Below are 17630 nucleotides of genomic sequence, written 5' to 3'. Positions count from 1 at the left end.
GTATGTGATCAGATGACAGGAGATACTTTCCTCACCTGAATGTTGTGATCCTTTGGGACGTCGGCCGTCAGTGTTGAGCTATTTTCTGGCTCAGACATGTTGACCTGTAAACACAGAATCTCCTGCTGCTGACTGCTGTCCTGCACTGAGACAGATGAAGGTTCAGGTCTCCGCTCGAAGACGTTCATAACTTCATAAAGGCATTCTTCATTTGTTTTATTGGCTGGCATTAGAAAATCCAGCTTGTCATTTGTTTGACTCTGTGGAAAAATGTGTTGAACAAAAAAATGTATTGAGCTGGATTCTTTCACACCTGATTAAATAATGAATATAGGTCACAGTCATTAATTACATTAAAAAGTATTTAAATGAAATGCTTGAACTTGGCGAAATAACCTTCACTGTTTTCATTTTTGCATGAATTAACAGGTTCATACAAGCGGGTTATTGCATGGTACACAACACCAAAATGTAGCCCAGGGATCCTCAATCCTCTGGCCCTGGAGGGCTGGTGACCTGCAGGTTTTAGAAGTTTCCCTGCTGCAACACATCTGATTCAGACTCAGACTCATGCAGAGCTTGAAGTACTGGTACTTTACCAAATGAGCCACTGGCATACAGGATGTGTATAATACAATATAAAGATAAATTATTGAACAACAACAGCTGGAAAACAAAATGTGATAAAAGATAATCTCATATGTGACTAAACTAGATGAGCAGCAGTGTGAATTAGTTTAGACCTTCCTGTCATTAACCTGTGAACAGTAGAAACATCAGATTCTCTGAGTATTTCAATATGAACTAACTTCCTGTATTAATGAAAAACAAATGTATGTGATCAGATGACAGGAGATACTTTCCTCACCTGAATGTTGTGATCCTTTGGGACGTCGGCCGTCAGTGTTGAGCTATTTTCTGGCTCAGACATGTTGACCTGTAAACACAGAATCTCCTGCTGCTGACTGCTGTCCTGCACTGAGACAGATGAAGGTTCAGGTCTCCGCTCGAAGACGTTCATAACTTCATAAAGGCATTCTTCATTTGTTTTATTGACTGGCATTAGAAAATCCAGCTTGTCATTTGTTTGACTCTGTGGAAAAATGTGTTGAACAAAAAAATGTATTGAGCTGGATTCTTTCACACCTGATTAAATAATGAATATAGGTCACAGTCATTAATCACATTAAAAAGTATTTAAATGAAATGCTTAAACTTGGCAAAATAACCTTCACTTTTTTCATTTTTGCATGAGTTAACAGGTTCATACAAGCGGGTTATTGCATGGTACAGAACACCAAAATGTAGACCAGGGATCCTCAATCCTCTGGTCCTGGAGGGCTGGTGACCTGCAGGTTTTAGAAGTTTCCCTGCTGCAACACATCTGATTCAGACTCAGACTCATGCAGAGCTTGATGTCAAGCTCAGCCCTGTCCCTGATCGAGACATTTTAGATGAACTAAATGTGTTCATGTTGCTGGAATAACGATCGTTAGGTGAAACTCTGAGCTTTTTGGAAATGTGGTTTGTACTTTTCCAGTGTGGTACTGGTACTTTACCAAATGAGCCACTGGCATACACAATGCGTATAATACGATATAAAGATAAATTACTGAACAACAACACTTAGAAAATAAATGTGATAAAAGATAATCTCATATGTGACTAAACTATATGAGCAGCAGTGTGAATTAGTTTAGACCTTCCTGTCATTAACCTGTGAACAGTAGAAACATCAGATTCTCTGAGTATTTCAATATGAACTAACTTCCTGTATTACTGAAAAACAAAAGTATGTGATCAGATGACAGGAGATACTTTCCTCACCTGAATGTTGTGATCCTTTGGGACGTCGGCCGTCAGTGTTGAGCTATTTTCTGGCTCAGACATGTTGACCTTTAAACACAGAATCTCCTGCTGCTGACTGCTGTCCTGCACTGAGACAGATGAAGGTTCAGGTCTGTGTTTGAAGTGGTTAAATTCTTCATAAAACATTTCTTCCTGTGTTTGATTCCCACTCTGTGGGAAAATGAACATGAAATAATGAGCTGATCCTTCAAACACCATTAAATAATCACTAATTTTTAACTAACTGATCCCTTAATGACATTCATACTTTATTTGATTGAAATACTGGTAGCTCACTGATTTCTAGATCACCTGCAAAGATTTCTAAATGCAACAAAATCTTAAATCTGTAATTTATTTTTCAGCTTGATCATTTAACAGACACAAGTACTAAAGTGATTTTTGGTGTCTTTACTGCTTGTATAGAAAGCATAAACAGATCTAGAATATGTGAGACCACCAGTACTTCAAACTAAACAAAACATTGCTCTATAGAATATCTTTTAAAATTTTCTATATTCAAATGCACATTTTGCACATGTGCACTTTAGCACAGTGCACATTTTCTTTTGTTTCTTTCATAATACGGCAAAGAACATTTTAGATATTTTAGACCAGGGGTAGCCAACATCGGTCCTCGAGGGCACCAATCCGGCAGGTTTGCCAGATTTCCGTGCTTCAACACACCTGACTTAAACTAACAAGTCATTGTGGAGATCCTTATAGGCTGTTGGATCCATTTAATTTGAGTCAGGTGTGCTGGAGCAAGGAAATCTGGCAAACCTGCCGGATTGGTGCCCTCGAGGACCAACGTTGGCTACCCCTGTTTTAGACTAATTCTACATTCACACCAAAAGTGAATTAAGTGAATTATCTGGGCCAATTCCATTTTAAGAAAATTTAACAACAAAAGAGGACAAGATCTTGTTTTTATTTATTTATTTTTTACCTCACGGAAGTGGAATGCAATATATGCAAATATATCTTGATGTAATAATCGGTGTTACAACTGCCTATCAGCACTGAGATTATTTCAACATCCCTGGGAGTGAAAGGTGCAGGAATACCCAGTAAGCTATTAAAAAAAAAAAACTGTCTGTAAAATGTCTGTTTCAATAGTTTAACTCTGCCCATGAGATTTGCACAGGATGTGGGAATTTTGTGACCTACCATTCACATAAACCTAAAATATTTTGATCTAGACTGTTCTAGATTGTTCATAGTCGAGTAAATTAGAGCTAACGCTCAAGCACCTCAGTATAGGCGAGGCTGGTGGGGCAAAAACTAAAATGTCAGAGTAAATTTCCATATAATTTTTTTCAACTTCATTAAATAAACCACATATTTATAGTTTTCTTATTCAAGTTATTGTAAAAACAAATCTTAAAACTACTATAAATAATAGATACAAAGCAACTCATTATTGATGGTGGAAATGTGACTAAGATACATGGTTTCTATGGTAACCATCAAACCAGAGGTGATAAATGGGCTGGAGTAAGGTGATCTTTCTTAACTTTCATTTGGTGTGAATGTAACATTAGGCATAGACTGCCTTTATAAGGTATATCTTAAATCAAACCAAAACACAAAGTGCTTTACATGATAAAAAAAAAAATCATGCACATTTCAATTCATGCATATCAATAAAATAATTAAGTAGCAAGCCTTTACACACATCAAAATAGAATTACATAACATAAAAAAAAAAATCTCTCATACAGTCGCATGCACACACATATAGATATAGAGGCGCTACCATGGCAACAACCCCAATTAGGGCAGACCAGGGCCAACACCACAGGCATAAGACTGCAGTACAGGGCCCCAGCCACCCAGACAAGGGTGATCACCGCAGCAACAACCCCCAGACTGAGGAAGCAAAACCCAAGGCGTGGAGGATCCCCATGAGGAAAACATTGGTGTTAAAACAACGATTAAATAACCTAAAACCAAAAAAAAAAAAAAAAAAAAAAAAAGAACAGCTAAGGATGAATAAATAAATAAGAAGTAATACAATTGAGTAAAATGAAAATAAAATAAAGTGCAATATATTGATGTAAAATAAATTAAGATCAATTAAATTTAGTTAAAAAGCTAAGCTAAAAAGGTAGGTCTTAAGCCTCTTTTGAAAAACATCAATGGTCTATGCAGCCCTGAGGTTCTCTGGCAGACTGTTCCACAGTTGAGGGGCCATAACAATGGAAAGAGGCCTCGCCGCATGACGTGTTCCTCACCCTTGGAACAACTAAAAGGCCGGTGCCAGAGGACCTCAGGGTCACACACACGAGGCAGTACTGAGTTAAACATTTACCCACCTGAGTCTGTTTTGCAGTTGGATGTTTGTACTTAAAGTAGCTGAAAAACATGAGAGAGCTGTCAGAATAATTCTGCTGCTTCAGGCTGCTGAGGTACGGAGCTAAAACAGTAACATTTAAGACTGGAACTAAAAGTTACTATTCTGGCTACAGTATGGTAGGTAACAGTTCAGGGGAACACCTGTACCACAGGTTTAACTCTTTTTTACTAAGTCACTAACTACATTTTAACTGTTTCATACAGTTTATTGGTTTGGCAGAGGTGTGCTGGAGAAAGCTTCATTTAGCCAATGTTTTCTGCTGATCTGAACACATATCCATGGTGTGTGCTTGGCCCCCTCATCAAAACATTTCTAGACCCGCCCCTGCATTTCTAAGTATAGATCTTTTCTGTTACCTGTCAGCCATGTGGTTAGAGAAGAGTCCTGCTCTGATTTGTAACTCATAACCTATTTATAATTTCCCCTCACCACATTCATGACTCCTAAAAGGTAAACCTGCCTATCTAACATCTGCACAGCACCACTGATTTAGAGATTAAATATCTGTATTTTTAGGCCATTTCATTTTTCTGTGCATCTTCTTTGAGTCTCAATACATTCTTTCAATGCCAGTGTTTCTCTTTTATGTCCAATTTAATTATTTTTCAAAACCAAATTTTATTTCCACCACCAGCTGTCACTGTTTTAACTCCAAACACACAATAAATGTAAATAATTTGTTGTTGCACAACCAAAATGGGGAGATGAAGTATTAAATTTCTCACCTTAAACTGAGGATCAACTCATTCATTCATTCATTCATTCATTCATTCACTCATTCATTCATTCATTCTCCATCAGTTGCTTCAATTTATCCAGGGTTGATATCCAGGGTCTGCAGGGAGGGTACATGGTGTCAGATGCTTTCATTTCTGATACTCACCAAACACTTAAAAGCAGGCAGATGAGAAGACAAACAGCAATCAGGCCTGATATCAGAAACTTCTCTGCTGACTCTAAAACAAAACATGAAAGTCACAAATAAACAAACAAAAGATAAAGAGAATGACCAGAAAAGTTACGAACATACATTAATATATTTATACTGTTAATAGTGACTGAATCCTACAAATAAAGAATTATGATTTTACCTACATGATTCAATTATTCCTTAATGATATTCAATTACTGAGAATATTTTATCTCCACAGTAACTTTCCATATCTTTCATGTTTGTCATCCTCTGTGCAGGGGTAGAGTTAGGGGGTGGCTTCTTGGGCTCAAGCCCCGGATGTTTTCTGAAAAGCCCTGAGTCTAAATTTTTCTTTTGTGGGGGCTAAAAAAAACAAAAAAACAAACAAACAAAAAAACTCTCGGCTGTAACATGCAGTACCAGAGTCCAACAGAAAGGCTGCAGCTGCTCAAAGTAGCTTGCATACAGCCTGCATGAGCCTTCCCAGAAGAAGAAGCGCTTCAGCATCGTGGGTATTGCATCTGCCTGAGCCGCACGGACAGGAGGAGTGATGTAGACTGATAGACATCACGGACATCAGAAAGTTTTTTAAACAAAAAGTGCTGCAGCAGCACAATGAAATTACAAGCTGTGATGGCTGATGATTCGGGTTTGTGTGACTCTTATTTGAGTGTTCACAGTTACTCTGCTGGTTTGTTAAATATTAGCTTATTATCAGTAATGTTGTTTTAGTACAAAGAAAGTGAAGATACACAGATGTGGTTCCATGGATAGAATCCAAACAAGCTTGGATAATAATAATAATAATAATAATAATAAAGTCAATAACAGAAAGGCTGGTGATCTCTGAATGACTGAATAACAAATGTAAAAATTAAAGTAGTACTATAGCGGGTAACACAGCTAGTTTTATTTATATAAATATATATATATAATGTGTGTGTGTATGTATTTAAATGTATTCATATCCTCCCATTAAAGAAAGATAAAACAGCCGTTACAGAAATAAGTTTAAATTGACATATATATATATATATATCTGTTTGCTATGATTGAAAAACTTACAAATCCTCCTATACAGATAAGCTCAGAGCTCCTTTCCACTGAGAAATGCAACCAATATGCCAACTTTTTTAGTCAAAAAATTAAAACAATCAGACAAAATAATAATTCCACACAGTCACACAAGAAAACTAGTCTGTGTCTAAAACCCAGAAATAATTCTGATGTCATGTCGCAATTTAAAATAGTTAATTTAAAAATCCTACAAGAAACAGTTTGGCATTTGAAATCAACAACATGCACTCTGGACATGATACCATTCGACTTTTTAAAAACAGTTTTTACGTCAGTAGAAAGTGATCTCCTACTGATAATTAACAGCTCACTGGCATCAGGCATTTTTCCCAAGTCACTAAAGATAGCTGCTATTAAGCCACTCCTAAAGAAAAGGACTCTAGACGCCTCTATAATGAACAACTATAGACCTGTCTCTAACATCTCTTTTATTTCCAAGATTATTAAGAAAGTTGTATTTCACCAGCTTCATGACTTTTTAAATGAAAGTGGAAATCTTGATAAATTTCAGTCCGGCTTCGGACCTCATCACAGCACTGAAACAGCTCTGGTCAAAATGTTAAATGACACTAGGTTGAATACTGATTCTGGTCAAGTATCAGTCCTGGTTCTGTTGGATCTCAGTGCTGCGTTTGATACTGTAGATCACAGAATCCTGTTGCTCAGGCTGGAAAACTGAGTTGGACTTTCTGGAGCGGTTCTTAACTGGTTCAGGTCCTATTTAGAAGGCCAGAGTTATTTTGTTATGATCGGCAGCTATGAATCTAAACAAGTGGCCATGACTTGTGGGGTCCCCCAGGGGTCAGTCCTTGGACCTCTTCTTTTCAACTTGTATATGCTCCCTTTGGGTGAAATATTACAGGACTATAGCATTAAGTTTAGTCTCCCAGAAAGACCAAGAGAAACCTGGCACGGCGCCAGGATTTTTTTTCTCCTGGTGCTAATTAGGGACTTGACCAATACGTGGGGGTGCTAAGAAAATAACAGATTTCCATGACTTAGGTAACTTTATACATAGGTTATCGATTTTTTCAATAAAAGTGGCTAAGATACACAGCAATTTAACTGAATTAGCCAAAGAACATTCAGCAAAATAACCAGGCCTACAACGAGCCACAAAGCAACGGCAAAAATGTTTTCACGTGGAAAGGTGCAAGATTCAGCACCAGACAGCGACCATGTGATAAACAAGCAACACATACAGAATGCAACAAACGCATTTATTCTACATGCATAATTAATGAAATCAACTATGCATTGCTTTTATTGCCTCGGATCACAACATAACTTAAGAAATTAAACTGATTGCGAGATAAATTTAACATACTACACAGTGCAGGCGCAACGAGAAGTGCAAACAATTTGTATCTAATGATTCGGACCACAACATGGTAAAAAATGGAGATAATAATACCAAAGCCACAGCGAGAAGTGCAACACTCCGTACCTGTTAATTAGGCACACACGAAGAAGAGCGTAAAATGAACTGGCTCATCACAGTATGGATGATTATAGAACAATAGTGCACAGAAGAAACATGCAAGCGGAGAATCTCCGCAAACTGTTTTTAAACTAATACATTCCTTTATTATAATATTATATATAAATTCATAATTATATTTTTTATAATCTAATTTCTTGGGGGGGCTTAATGGGGCTACACAGATTTATCACGGGGCTGTAGCACCCCCTAGCCCCGGTGTGGCGCCGTGGATGAGAGAAACTCATCCACACATTCATCTCCAGTAGGCTGGATTACTGTAATGGTCTTTTAACAGGACTTCCTAAAAAGAGCATTAAACATCTGCAGCTCATCCAGAATGCTGCTGCTAGAGTTTTAACCAGGACTAAGAGATCTGAACACATCACACCAGTTTTGAAATCTTTACACTGGCTTCCAGTCAGTCACAGAATAGATTTTAAAACCCTTCTGCTTGTTTACAAATCCCAAAATGGTTTAGGCCCAGAAAACATCTGTGATATGTTCAGAGAATATAAACCTAGCAGAGCTCTTAGATCCAAAGACTGGTCAACTAGTCCAGACCAGAGTCCAGACTAAACATGGAGAAGCAGCATTTAGCTGTTATGCTGCAAACAAGTGGAACAAACTGCCAGTGGAGATTAAACTTTCACCAAATGTAGACATTTTTAAATCCAGGTTTAAAACATTTATTTTCTAATGCACCTATGCATGAAATCTGCACGGTAACTTTTTTAACTAATCTTGCTTTTAATCATTTTAATGTAATTTATTATTTTATTGTGGTTATGTGTTGATTCCTTTTACTATTTCTAAATATCTGTAATGTCTTTGTTTTATGTAAAGCACTTTGAATTGTCCTGTACATGTAATGTGCTATACAAATAAACTGCCTTGCCTTACTTTGACACAGAGCTCTGTGAACAGCCAGCGTTTTTAGCAATGACCTTTTGTGTCTTGCCCTCCTTGTGCAACTTGTCAATGATCGTCTTTTGGGCAACTGTCAGATTAGTGGTCCACCCCATGATTGGTTAGTCAGCAGAACTAGACTGAGAGACCATTTAAAGGCCTTTGCGGGTGCTTTGAGTTAATTATGGGATTAGAGTGTGGCACCAGGTGTTTTCAATATTGAACCTTTCCACAATATTCTAATTTCCTGGGATAATAAATTTGGGGTTTTCATTAGTTGTCAGTTATAATCATCAAATTTAAAAGAAATAAACATTTGAAAAATGTCAGTCTGTGAGGAATGAATGTCTACATTATACAAGTTTTACTTTTTGAATAGAATTATTGAAATAAATGAACTTTTTCATGATATTCTAATTTTATGACGAGTACCTGTATATAGATAGTTAAGATGCTTTATCTGTTTAAAAAAAAAAAAAAAACACCAATTTTTTGCACATGCTAAAAAATCCATCACAGTGGGCTATGCCCCAGATCTTCTTTAATCCTAAATCTGCGCCGGCCTCTGTATGCATCTCTCAGACACACCAACAGGTTCCTCTGTTATACAAAACTGAAACAGCCATGACTGAGACTGCAGTAAATTAACTGTTTACCTTTAATATTAAGACGGATTTCTTGGGACGTCTGGTTTCCCAGTTTATTTGCAGCCACACAGTAATAAAGTCCTCCATCCGTTGCATTGAAGCTGTGAACCGGTCCCTCAGACACATTAACGGGTCCCTCTGTGCTGATCTTGAACCAGGTGAAGCTGCTGACGGGAGGCTTGGCTCTGCTGGAGCAGCTCAGCTTCACCCAGCTACCTGCTGACACCAAACCTGATGGACTGATGGATGCTGAGGTGTCTTTAGGAGCATCTGAGGAAAATGTGACACACATAAACTTTATTGATCAGAAGCAGCTGAACCATGATGTGCTGACAGGATCACTTACATGAAACACTGAGAGTCTCTTCTGTCTCTGATGTCTTCACATGTTTTCCTCCATCCACAGGATATCTGGCAGAACATGTGATGGTGTATCCATCATGTGTGTGTGACAGGGTGATGTTCTGCTGGATTTTAGTTGTAAAGGTTCCATCTGTGTTTTCCTCTGTTTGTCTGTGAGAGTCTTGTTGGAGATTCCAGGTGAGTTCAGGAGGGGAGTGTGGACAGGGAGTGAAAGCTGAGCAGGTTATAGTGACAGACTCCTTCTCCTTCAGGTCCTTCACATCACCTGAGATTTCTATTCTGGGTCTCTGAGGAGAATCTGGGTTTTCATATTAAACACACAAACAGAAACAGATCAGTGTTTGTTTTTACAGAAATTAAATCATCAAGATGTGATTGAAGAGTTTAGTTTCAGCTTCTCTGTTATAATCAAATATGATACAAACAACCTTCTTGTTTTCCTCAGTTTTAATTTCCTTAATGTAAAAACTAAATCAGCCAAAGAAGGAACAGTTTTAAGGTTTGTTTTCTTTTTATTTAAAAACAATTTTAGCTTCTAAAAAGTCTCAAAAACATGATGATGATGAGAGTGATTTATTTTAAAATCATGTCTGGATTGATGACCACTCTCAAAAACTCTCATACAGGAAGATGAACTATTTATTCTACAGCTAAACGGTGGCTTCATGGATGTAAATTCAGAAGTTTTAAAACTCAGAAGTAAACCACTACAAACACTCTAAAGCTAAAAGGGAAGTTTAGATTAAATGCTAAAACAGCTTCCAAAGACCTAAAAAAACCTGGAAAGATTAAATCTCCTCACTGGAGAGATAATGAGAACGATAATATATGAGAATAAATTTTAAAAGTAAAACAAGTTTATACGACTGCTTTCTGAAACATTTGACCAAACAGTTTATAATAATTTTATAGTTTATATCTGAGTGTTGGTGCAGCCAAATCTGTAACTTATTTTAATTTCTCTTTACATTAATAACATTATGTAGTGATGAACAGAAACTTTCTCACCTTTAACTGTTATATTAACAGGATCACATTCAGCTGTTGCCTTGAACGGTTTGTTCTCAATCCTGAAGAAGTATCTGTCTGTATGACTTGTGGTTAAACTAGAGAACAAAGTGGTGCAGTTTTTCTGATGCAAGTTTCCAATAATTTCCACTGGATAGAAGTTTTCTGACTTGCTGCTGTTGAAAATAACAATGCTTGGAGTTCGAGCAAAATTCACCCAATTTTTCATCCACACTCCATAGATACTTCCTGAGTTGTTAAGTTTGTTTCCTGTTTTAACACTAAAGCTACATGGGATTTGCAAACAAGATCCACTCAGTGCTTCCATCTGCTTTGGTGCAGTGATGAAGAGATGTGGGTTCTTATCACAACCAGCAAAAACACCTGTAAAACCAGATTAATGTCACATGTGGGAAATTTAAACAACATCAGCATTTTAAAGTGGAAATAACTGAAATATTGTCTATAAATAAAAGTGAGGAACAAACATCTCACCTGAAAGAAAGAAGACACTCAGTAACATGTTGACTGTCACCACGTTCACAGACAGGGCCGCCATGAAACTCCCACATTCCTTCTTCATCTCTTGTGTTGGGGCTAAAAAAAGAGAAAGATCAAACAAGTTTTTTATTAGAAAACATCAAATACAGAATTTAGGTTGTTTTTCTTTAATATAATAGCTTTAAAAATTCAGATATTGAATATTGTCCATGGTAGAATTTAGCATTTAGCAGCGTTTACCTTGTTAGTAACTAAGAACTTCAGCAACGTTTAACTGAGATGAAACCAAACAGACTCTAATAAAATAAAGTATTGTTCTACAGATGGAGAATAATAAATATATCAATTCAATATCAATATCAAAATATCAATTTTTATATGATTTTTTCTTACCAAATGAAGCCGTATAGTTTTAGGAACAGATAACTAGTAGATTCTCTGTTGATGAGCAGCAGCACAAATAACCAACTTCTCTTTTTAGAAGCAAAACTCATACAAAAGTTCAGATATATCTGGTTTTAGTCTGTCTTCATCCTTCCTGTGTTAAAGAGGAAGTCGCCTCACTGCAGCATCTTCAGCTCATTAGTTTGAAAGACTCATTTCTTTATAAGATATTTTATTTTTCATGCTTCACTGTCATTAATCCTCTGAATATTTAGACATGCAATATGAAAAAGGATGTGTTTTAGTATCGGTTGTTTTTGTTAGTTTAGTCAGGTGTTTTTAAAAAAAAAAAAAAAAAGTTCTCGTGATAGAAAAACACAGCAACACTTATGAGTCCAACTGACCAACTTCCTCCATGTACTTATAGTACTTGTTATTGTCAGTGGTTTTTACACGACTATCAGATAAATTGTTAGCATTTCTCTCTGATACTCTTCTCATCAAACTCCCACATTCCTCCTTCGTCTCTTGAGTTGGGGCAGAAAAAAGAGAAAGGTCAAACATTCCCATTACAGTGTTTTATTAGAATTTTTTATTAGAATTTCTATATCATTTTTTTCTTACCAAATGAAAGCCTTATAGTTTTAGGAACAGATAACTAGTAGATTCTGTTGATGTGCAGCAGCACAAATAACCAACTTCTCTTTTTAAAATTAAGACTCATACAAAAAGCTCAGATATATCTGGTTTAATCTGTTTTCATCCTTCCTGTGTTAAAGAGGAAGTCGCCTCACTGCAGCATCTTCAGCTCATTAGAGTTAATGGCTCATTTCTTTCTTAATATGTTTTTATTTTTCATGCTTCACTGTCATTAATCTTCTGAATCTTTAGACATGCAATATGAAAAAGATGTGTTTTAGTATGGCTTGTTTTTGTTAGTTTAGTCAGGTGTTTTTCTGATAGATATATAGAAAAACATGGCAACACTTGTATATGAGCTCAACTGATCAACTTCCTGTATTTACTTATAGTACTTTCTGATACTCTTCTCATCACACCCATCCTCCACCAGCACCATGTCTATTGTTACACTTGTAGAGTGAAAACACTCTTGTGATGAACTGTGTGGTGTGTACTCTGCAGTGTAATCTTTTCATGGCGACAATTGGTAAATTATTTTTCCTCCACAAAACATAATAAGCATTATGAGGACACAGATATAGTTATTCCCTTTTATTAACATGTTAGTTACACAAAACAACAGTGGACTTTTTAAACTTTAACAAATTCATGGATATGTCTATTTACCTCAGTGTAAATAACAACTGGAGATTTGAAATAAAAAGTAAACATTTATGAAACACTCATACATTTTATATATATCATGGAGAATTAATCAGTTTCATTTTTAAAAGTTTTCTGTAAAGACAGAATTATTTCAAGAAATCTGTGCACCCACATAAAACCACTGAAAATGTTGTTGTGTATCAGTCGGGCTGTAGCACTGTCACAGAAATACACCAAAAACAGAGATGAAGACATGGAGCACGTGTTTGAACTAGAGCGATTCAATCATACATATGAAGAAGGAGAATCTGGAGAAATGAGCTAAAAAGGAGTAAAATCTATAAAAACCATATCACACCCAGTAGCTTCTACAGCACAAACACAATGTTGTTATCGACCTTTGTTGTTGCTGTTGGTGGTTTTTCTGCACACATGTTAGAGGAGAGTTGGTTGTGGTGCCACTGATTTAGGAAAGATGGGAATGGGTTGTAAACACGCAAAGGAAAGAGTGGCATTTTCATCATCTGTGCTCAGTGGCAACTGAGCACAGAACAAAGATGTTCTTCAGAGTTATATATTCAAACCAGGAAGTTATAGCTCACAGACAAAGAGTGCATCATACATCAGATAAAATAAGCAACAAGAGGATCCTTTATGGCAGCACCACAGAAGCATCCACAAGACACTTTGGAGACGGTCCCTTACTGCTACCTGCTGCTAATAACAACCTACAGCAGCAGCAAAACATCAGATATCACATGAGATATTATACAATTAATCTTCATTACTACTGCTCATATCCTGTAAAAGAAGATTTCACAAATGTGTGGCATCATCAGGTGACTTATTAATCTGTTATAGACACAATAATAAATCATTCTATATGTTACATTTAAAACAATACTGACATTAAAAACATGATCGTGTTTTCACACATGTAGCTGATGAACAGCATAGCACTGAAAACAGTTTGTATATGTACATCAGAGAAAAAGATGGATGATGTCAGACCATCAGAAGATAATTTACTTAGATAAATATTATAAAAACTAGTCTGAATGAGACCATTTTTAGTTTTATTTAATATTTATTTTACCAGGAAGTCCCACTGAGATTAAAAACCTCTTTTGAAAGGGAGTCCTGGCCAAGCGGCAGCAGAAAGTATCAGTTACAAACAAAGTATTAATTACAACAATTAACAGTTAAAATAACCAATTAAAATTATTTACAAATTATGAAAAAAGTTACAAAAAGAGGCTGTCTCAAGTGCTCTCAGTCTGGATTTAAAGTCATTCAATGAAATACGTTCTGTTAATTTCCAGTCCTTTTGCATCATTTTCTATGTGGAAGGTGCAGAGGAGACAAAAGTCCTTCTTCCCAGTTCAGTGCGGACAAATGGTACAGAGAGCAACAAATGATTATTTGATCACAAACCACACAAATCAATATTTCTCATTGTGATTAAGATGCGCATGACATTTCTGCAGCAGTCTTTGCGTGTGTACAGACACAAAAGAGGTTTACTAATATCCTTTTGGTTGCTATATAACCAGAGAAAACGAACAGACCATCATGTCTCTTTCGAAACTCACACGGAACGGTTTTGGTAAACTGCGCCTGCTCATACCAACATCCCTGTGCACGCAGGCACACATGGTACAATGACATCATCACGTTCACTATTCAACATGGCTTTGCTGCTTATATTCATCAAATATGCTTAACACTCTCACTCAAAGACATGAATATAGCCCTCTACGGTGATACATAAAAACAAAATAATTATGCTTCGAGTATACTGACAGTGTTATCAATAAACAAACAACAAAAATTTCTTATACCTGTCAGTTTCCACTACTCTCCAAACAAATACCTTTTGAATCTTTCCGGTTTAACCTTTGTCACTGGTTTAGTAAGAACATCAGCTACCATGTCTGCAGTAGAACAGTACTCCATAGATACTTTTCCTTCAGCTTGTGCAGATCGTACATAATGGTACTTAATATCTATGTGCTTGCTCCTCTGTTTGAATACTGGGTTTTTAGATAGAGCTATTGCCCCCTTGTTATCTTCATATATCCTCACGGGTATATGTTGGTTACGTCTATCCATCCCCTTTACAAGTTGTACAAGGTACATACATTCCTGAGTTGTGGCTGCCAGTGCCATATATTCTGCTTCACATGTGGATAGTGCCACTGTTGGCTGTTTTCTGTTCTTCCATGATATAACTGGACCGTTCTCAGTTAAACTAAAACAGTATCCAGTTGTGCTCTTTCTGTCATTTTTATCAGCTGCCCAATCAGTATCACTGTATCCCTCAAGTTGTAGGTCTTTCACACATTTTTGGTAATGTAGATCTTGGTAGTTCCCTTTAAATATCTCAGTACATGTTTTGCTGCAGTCCAGTGCTGCTGCTTTGGTTCTGCCAGGTGTTGAGATAGTTTACTGACAATCTGGCTTAAGTCTGGTCTGGTACCTGTCATGATGTATATCATGCTACCCACTATCACTCTGTATCCTGTTGGGTCAATGACCTCACCCCCACTGTCAAAGTTTAACTTTTGTTCACATGGGGTGGATCTCGGTCTACATTCTGACATCCCAAATTTTTCTAGCATTTTCTCTATGTGTCTTTTCTGATTAATTTTTACCTCTTCCTTGCTCTGTTCGAAGTCAAAACCTAGGACGTGTTTTAGTGGACCCATATCCTTCATCTTAAACCTTCTCTTCAACATTTCTTTCACATTGTTGAGTATGATGTTGTTACTTGCTGCTATGATTAAGTCATCCACCCATACCAGCAAAATCACGTTGTCACTCTCATTTTCCTTACCGTAGACACAATGATCAGCATCATTTTGAATAAACCCATTCTTAGAAAGGTGATCATGCAATAACAAGTTCCAGCTACGTCCTGACTGTTTTAAGCCATATAAGGACTTGAGTTTACAAACCATGTGTTCTCCTGTTTCCTACTTCCTCTGGAAACCCTCTGGTTGCTCCATATACACCTCACAGTCTATTGGAGCATGGAGGTAAGCAGTCTTTACATCTATTTGGTGTAATATGAGATCTTCCTGTACAGCAACCTGCATCAGTGTTCGGACAAAAGTCATGTTGGCAATCGGCGAAAAAGTTTCTTTATAGTCAATCCCTTCAACTTGACCATAGCCTTTTGCAACATATCTGGCTTTGCATGTTTCAGATCCATCTGGGTTTTCTTTTACTGTGTATATCCAGCGACCTCCCACTGCTTGTTTACCTCTGGGCAGTGAGGTCAGAGTAAAAGTCTCATTCTCTGTCAGAGTCCATCTCCTCTTTCACTGCTTCAGCCCACATTTTTGACTTCTTAGAGTTCATTGCCTCTTTAAATGTTTTTGGTACATCATAAGCTACCCTGTAAAAATAATCTACGTTTTCATCGTTAACATCATTGCACTCAGCTTTACACTGGTACTCTTTTAAATATTGGGGAGTATTTCTCTGTCTCTTAGGATATCTTCCTTCTCCCTCTTTTTTATGAATACTGTCTGTCTGGGTTGGACTTCTCTCCTCAGTTTCTTTAACACTAAACTCTTCTCCCTCTCTTGGCTGTCCTTGACCCTGATTGACCGTTCTTTGTGATTTATCATCTTTTTTTTAAAAACACCTGTCCTGTCCAGCATCATAGCAAGCAAAATGATAATCTGGTTGCTGTATCATAGAGGAAGCCTATGGGTAAGGCTCCTCTTGATAATCTGATTAATGTATTTATTTATTTACTTAGAATCATGGAATCTATGTAATCTTGCTGGACCTGACATGAGGGGACAGAAAAAGATGGAAAATAGCAAAAAGATGTAATAGGGAAAGAAGAAAGGACAAACATCACAGACAGAAGGAAACGACCCTTCAATCCACACCATCACCAAACAACAAACTGTTACACTTGTACATGAACACACCAGAAAATTTCCTACAACCTTTACAATAAACAAAAACAAAAACAAATACACACACACACACACACACACACACACACACACACCCACCCACACACACACACACACAAAACAAAACAGAGCTAAGAGTTTTTTAAATAATAACCAAATCAAAAAGACATATCATGAAAGTAACACATCAGCGACCAGATACTAACTCACAGGAAAAAAAAAAAAAAAGATCTCTTAGTATATAAACCCAGTGGACAACTCAGTGACTGTGTCAGCATGCAGAGCATGAGGAATAAGGAGTGATCAGTGATGAAGAGTGGTGAGTGAGATCGTGCAAATGCGACCACGCCTCTACGGAGGTCAGAGGCAGACCAGGGCAGCCTAGAGACCCGGACACTCAGCAGCAGCTCCGGAGCACTAACCCAAGCTACCCCACCACGAAGACAACTCCAGCCCCATTCGAAGGGCGGCAGAGGAGGGCCAAGATCTTCAGCCGCCAGCCCGGCCAGGGACCAGCCACCCAGGGCAGCCCAAGCGAAGGGCCCAGGGCCCCAGGAGCCCAGAGGCAGCCGCCCCACCCCCCAAAGGCAGAGGGCCTGCATCATGCCTAGGAGGACCAGGCCCCCCAGACAACCACCCGGCATAGGCCAGCACACACCCCGATGTTCCAGCCGCACACCCCGGGAACCAGGGTGCCATCGACCGCCCAGGTCCCCCCCCCACAAGTGCACTTAACCCCGCCCCAAACACATACAGAAATACATGCATACACCTATATCCTTGCACACTCCCGCTCATCCTAACACATACATGCCTCCTCACCCCCACCCACACAATATAAACAGTCATACAGCATACAACCCTCCCACTCTCAATCCCCAGCCCCCCCTCCCTCCCACCATGCCCTGTGGGAGTCATC

At 37.8% G+C, this 17630-nt stretch overlaps 1 protein-coding gene across 3 annotated transcripts in view; it reads right to left on the bottom strand.

The window, feature by feature from the left end:
- The window catches only part of LOC121628601, a 285114-nt gene that overhangs the window by 2054 nt on the left and 265430 nt on the right, over positions 1-17630 (bottom strand). For 2 of the 3 annotated variants that reach the window (XM_041967719.1, XM_041967720.1), the window contains exons 12-14: positions 1828-1896; positions 869-1093; positions 36-260 (exon numbers count right to left, since the gene is read on the bottom strand). In XM_041967719.1, the coding sequence (XP_041823653.1) occupies positions 36-260; positions 869-1093; positions 1828-1896 (519 nt within the window). Of the gene's footprint in view, positions 1-35; positions 261-868; positions 1094-1827; positions 2020-4166; positions 4207-5090; positions 5164-9242; positions 9504-9579; positions 9895-10604; positions 10989-11099; positions 11282-17630 lie in introns of those variants that run through there. The other variant, XM_041967721.1, reaches the window with a different exon arrangement.

The sequence above is a fragment of the Melanotaenia boesemani genome, chromosome 18 (genome assembly GCF_017639745.1).
Source record: "Melanotaenia boesemani isolate fMelBoe1 chromosome 18, fMelBoe1.pri, whole genome shotgun sequence".
In the NCBI taxonomy this organism is placed as follows: domain Eukaryota; kingdom Metazoa; phylum Chordata; class Actinopteri; order Atheriniformes; family Melanotaeniidae; genus Melanotaenia; species Melanotaenia boesemani.
The sequence above is the reverse complement of the archived record's forward strand: the minus strand, read 5'-3'. Positions and strand labels throughout refer to the sequence as shown.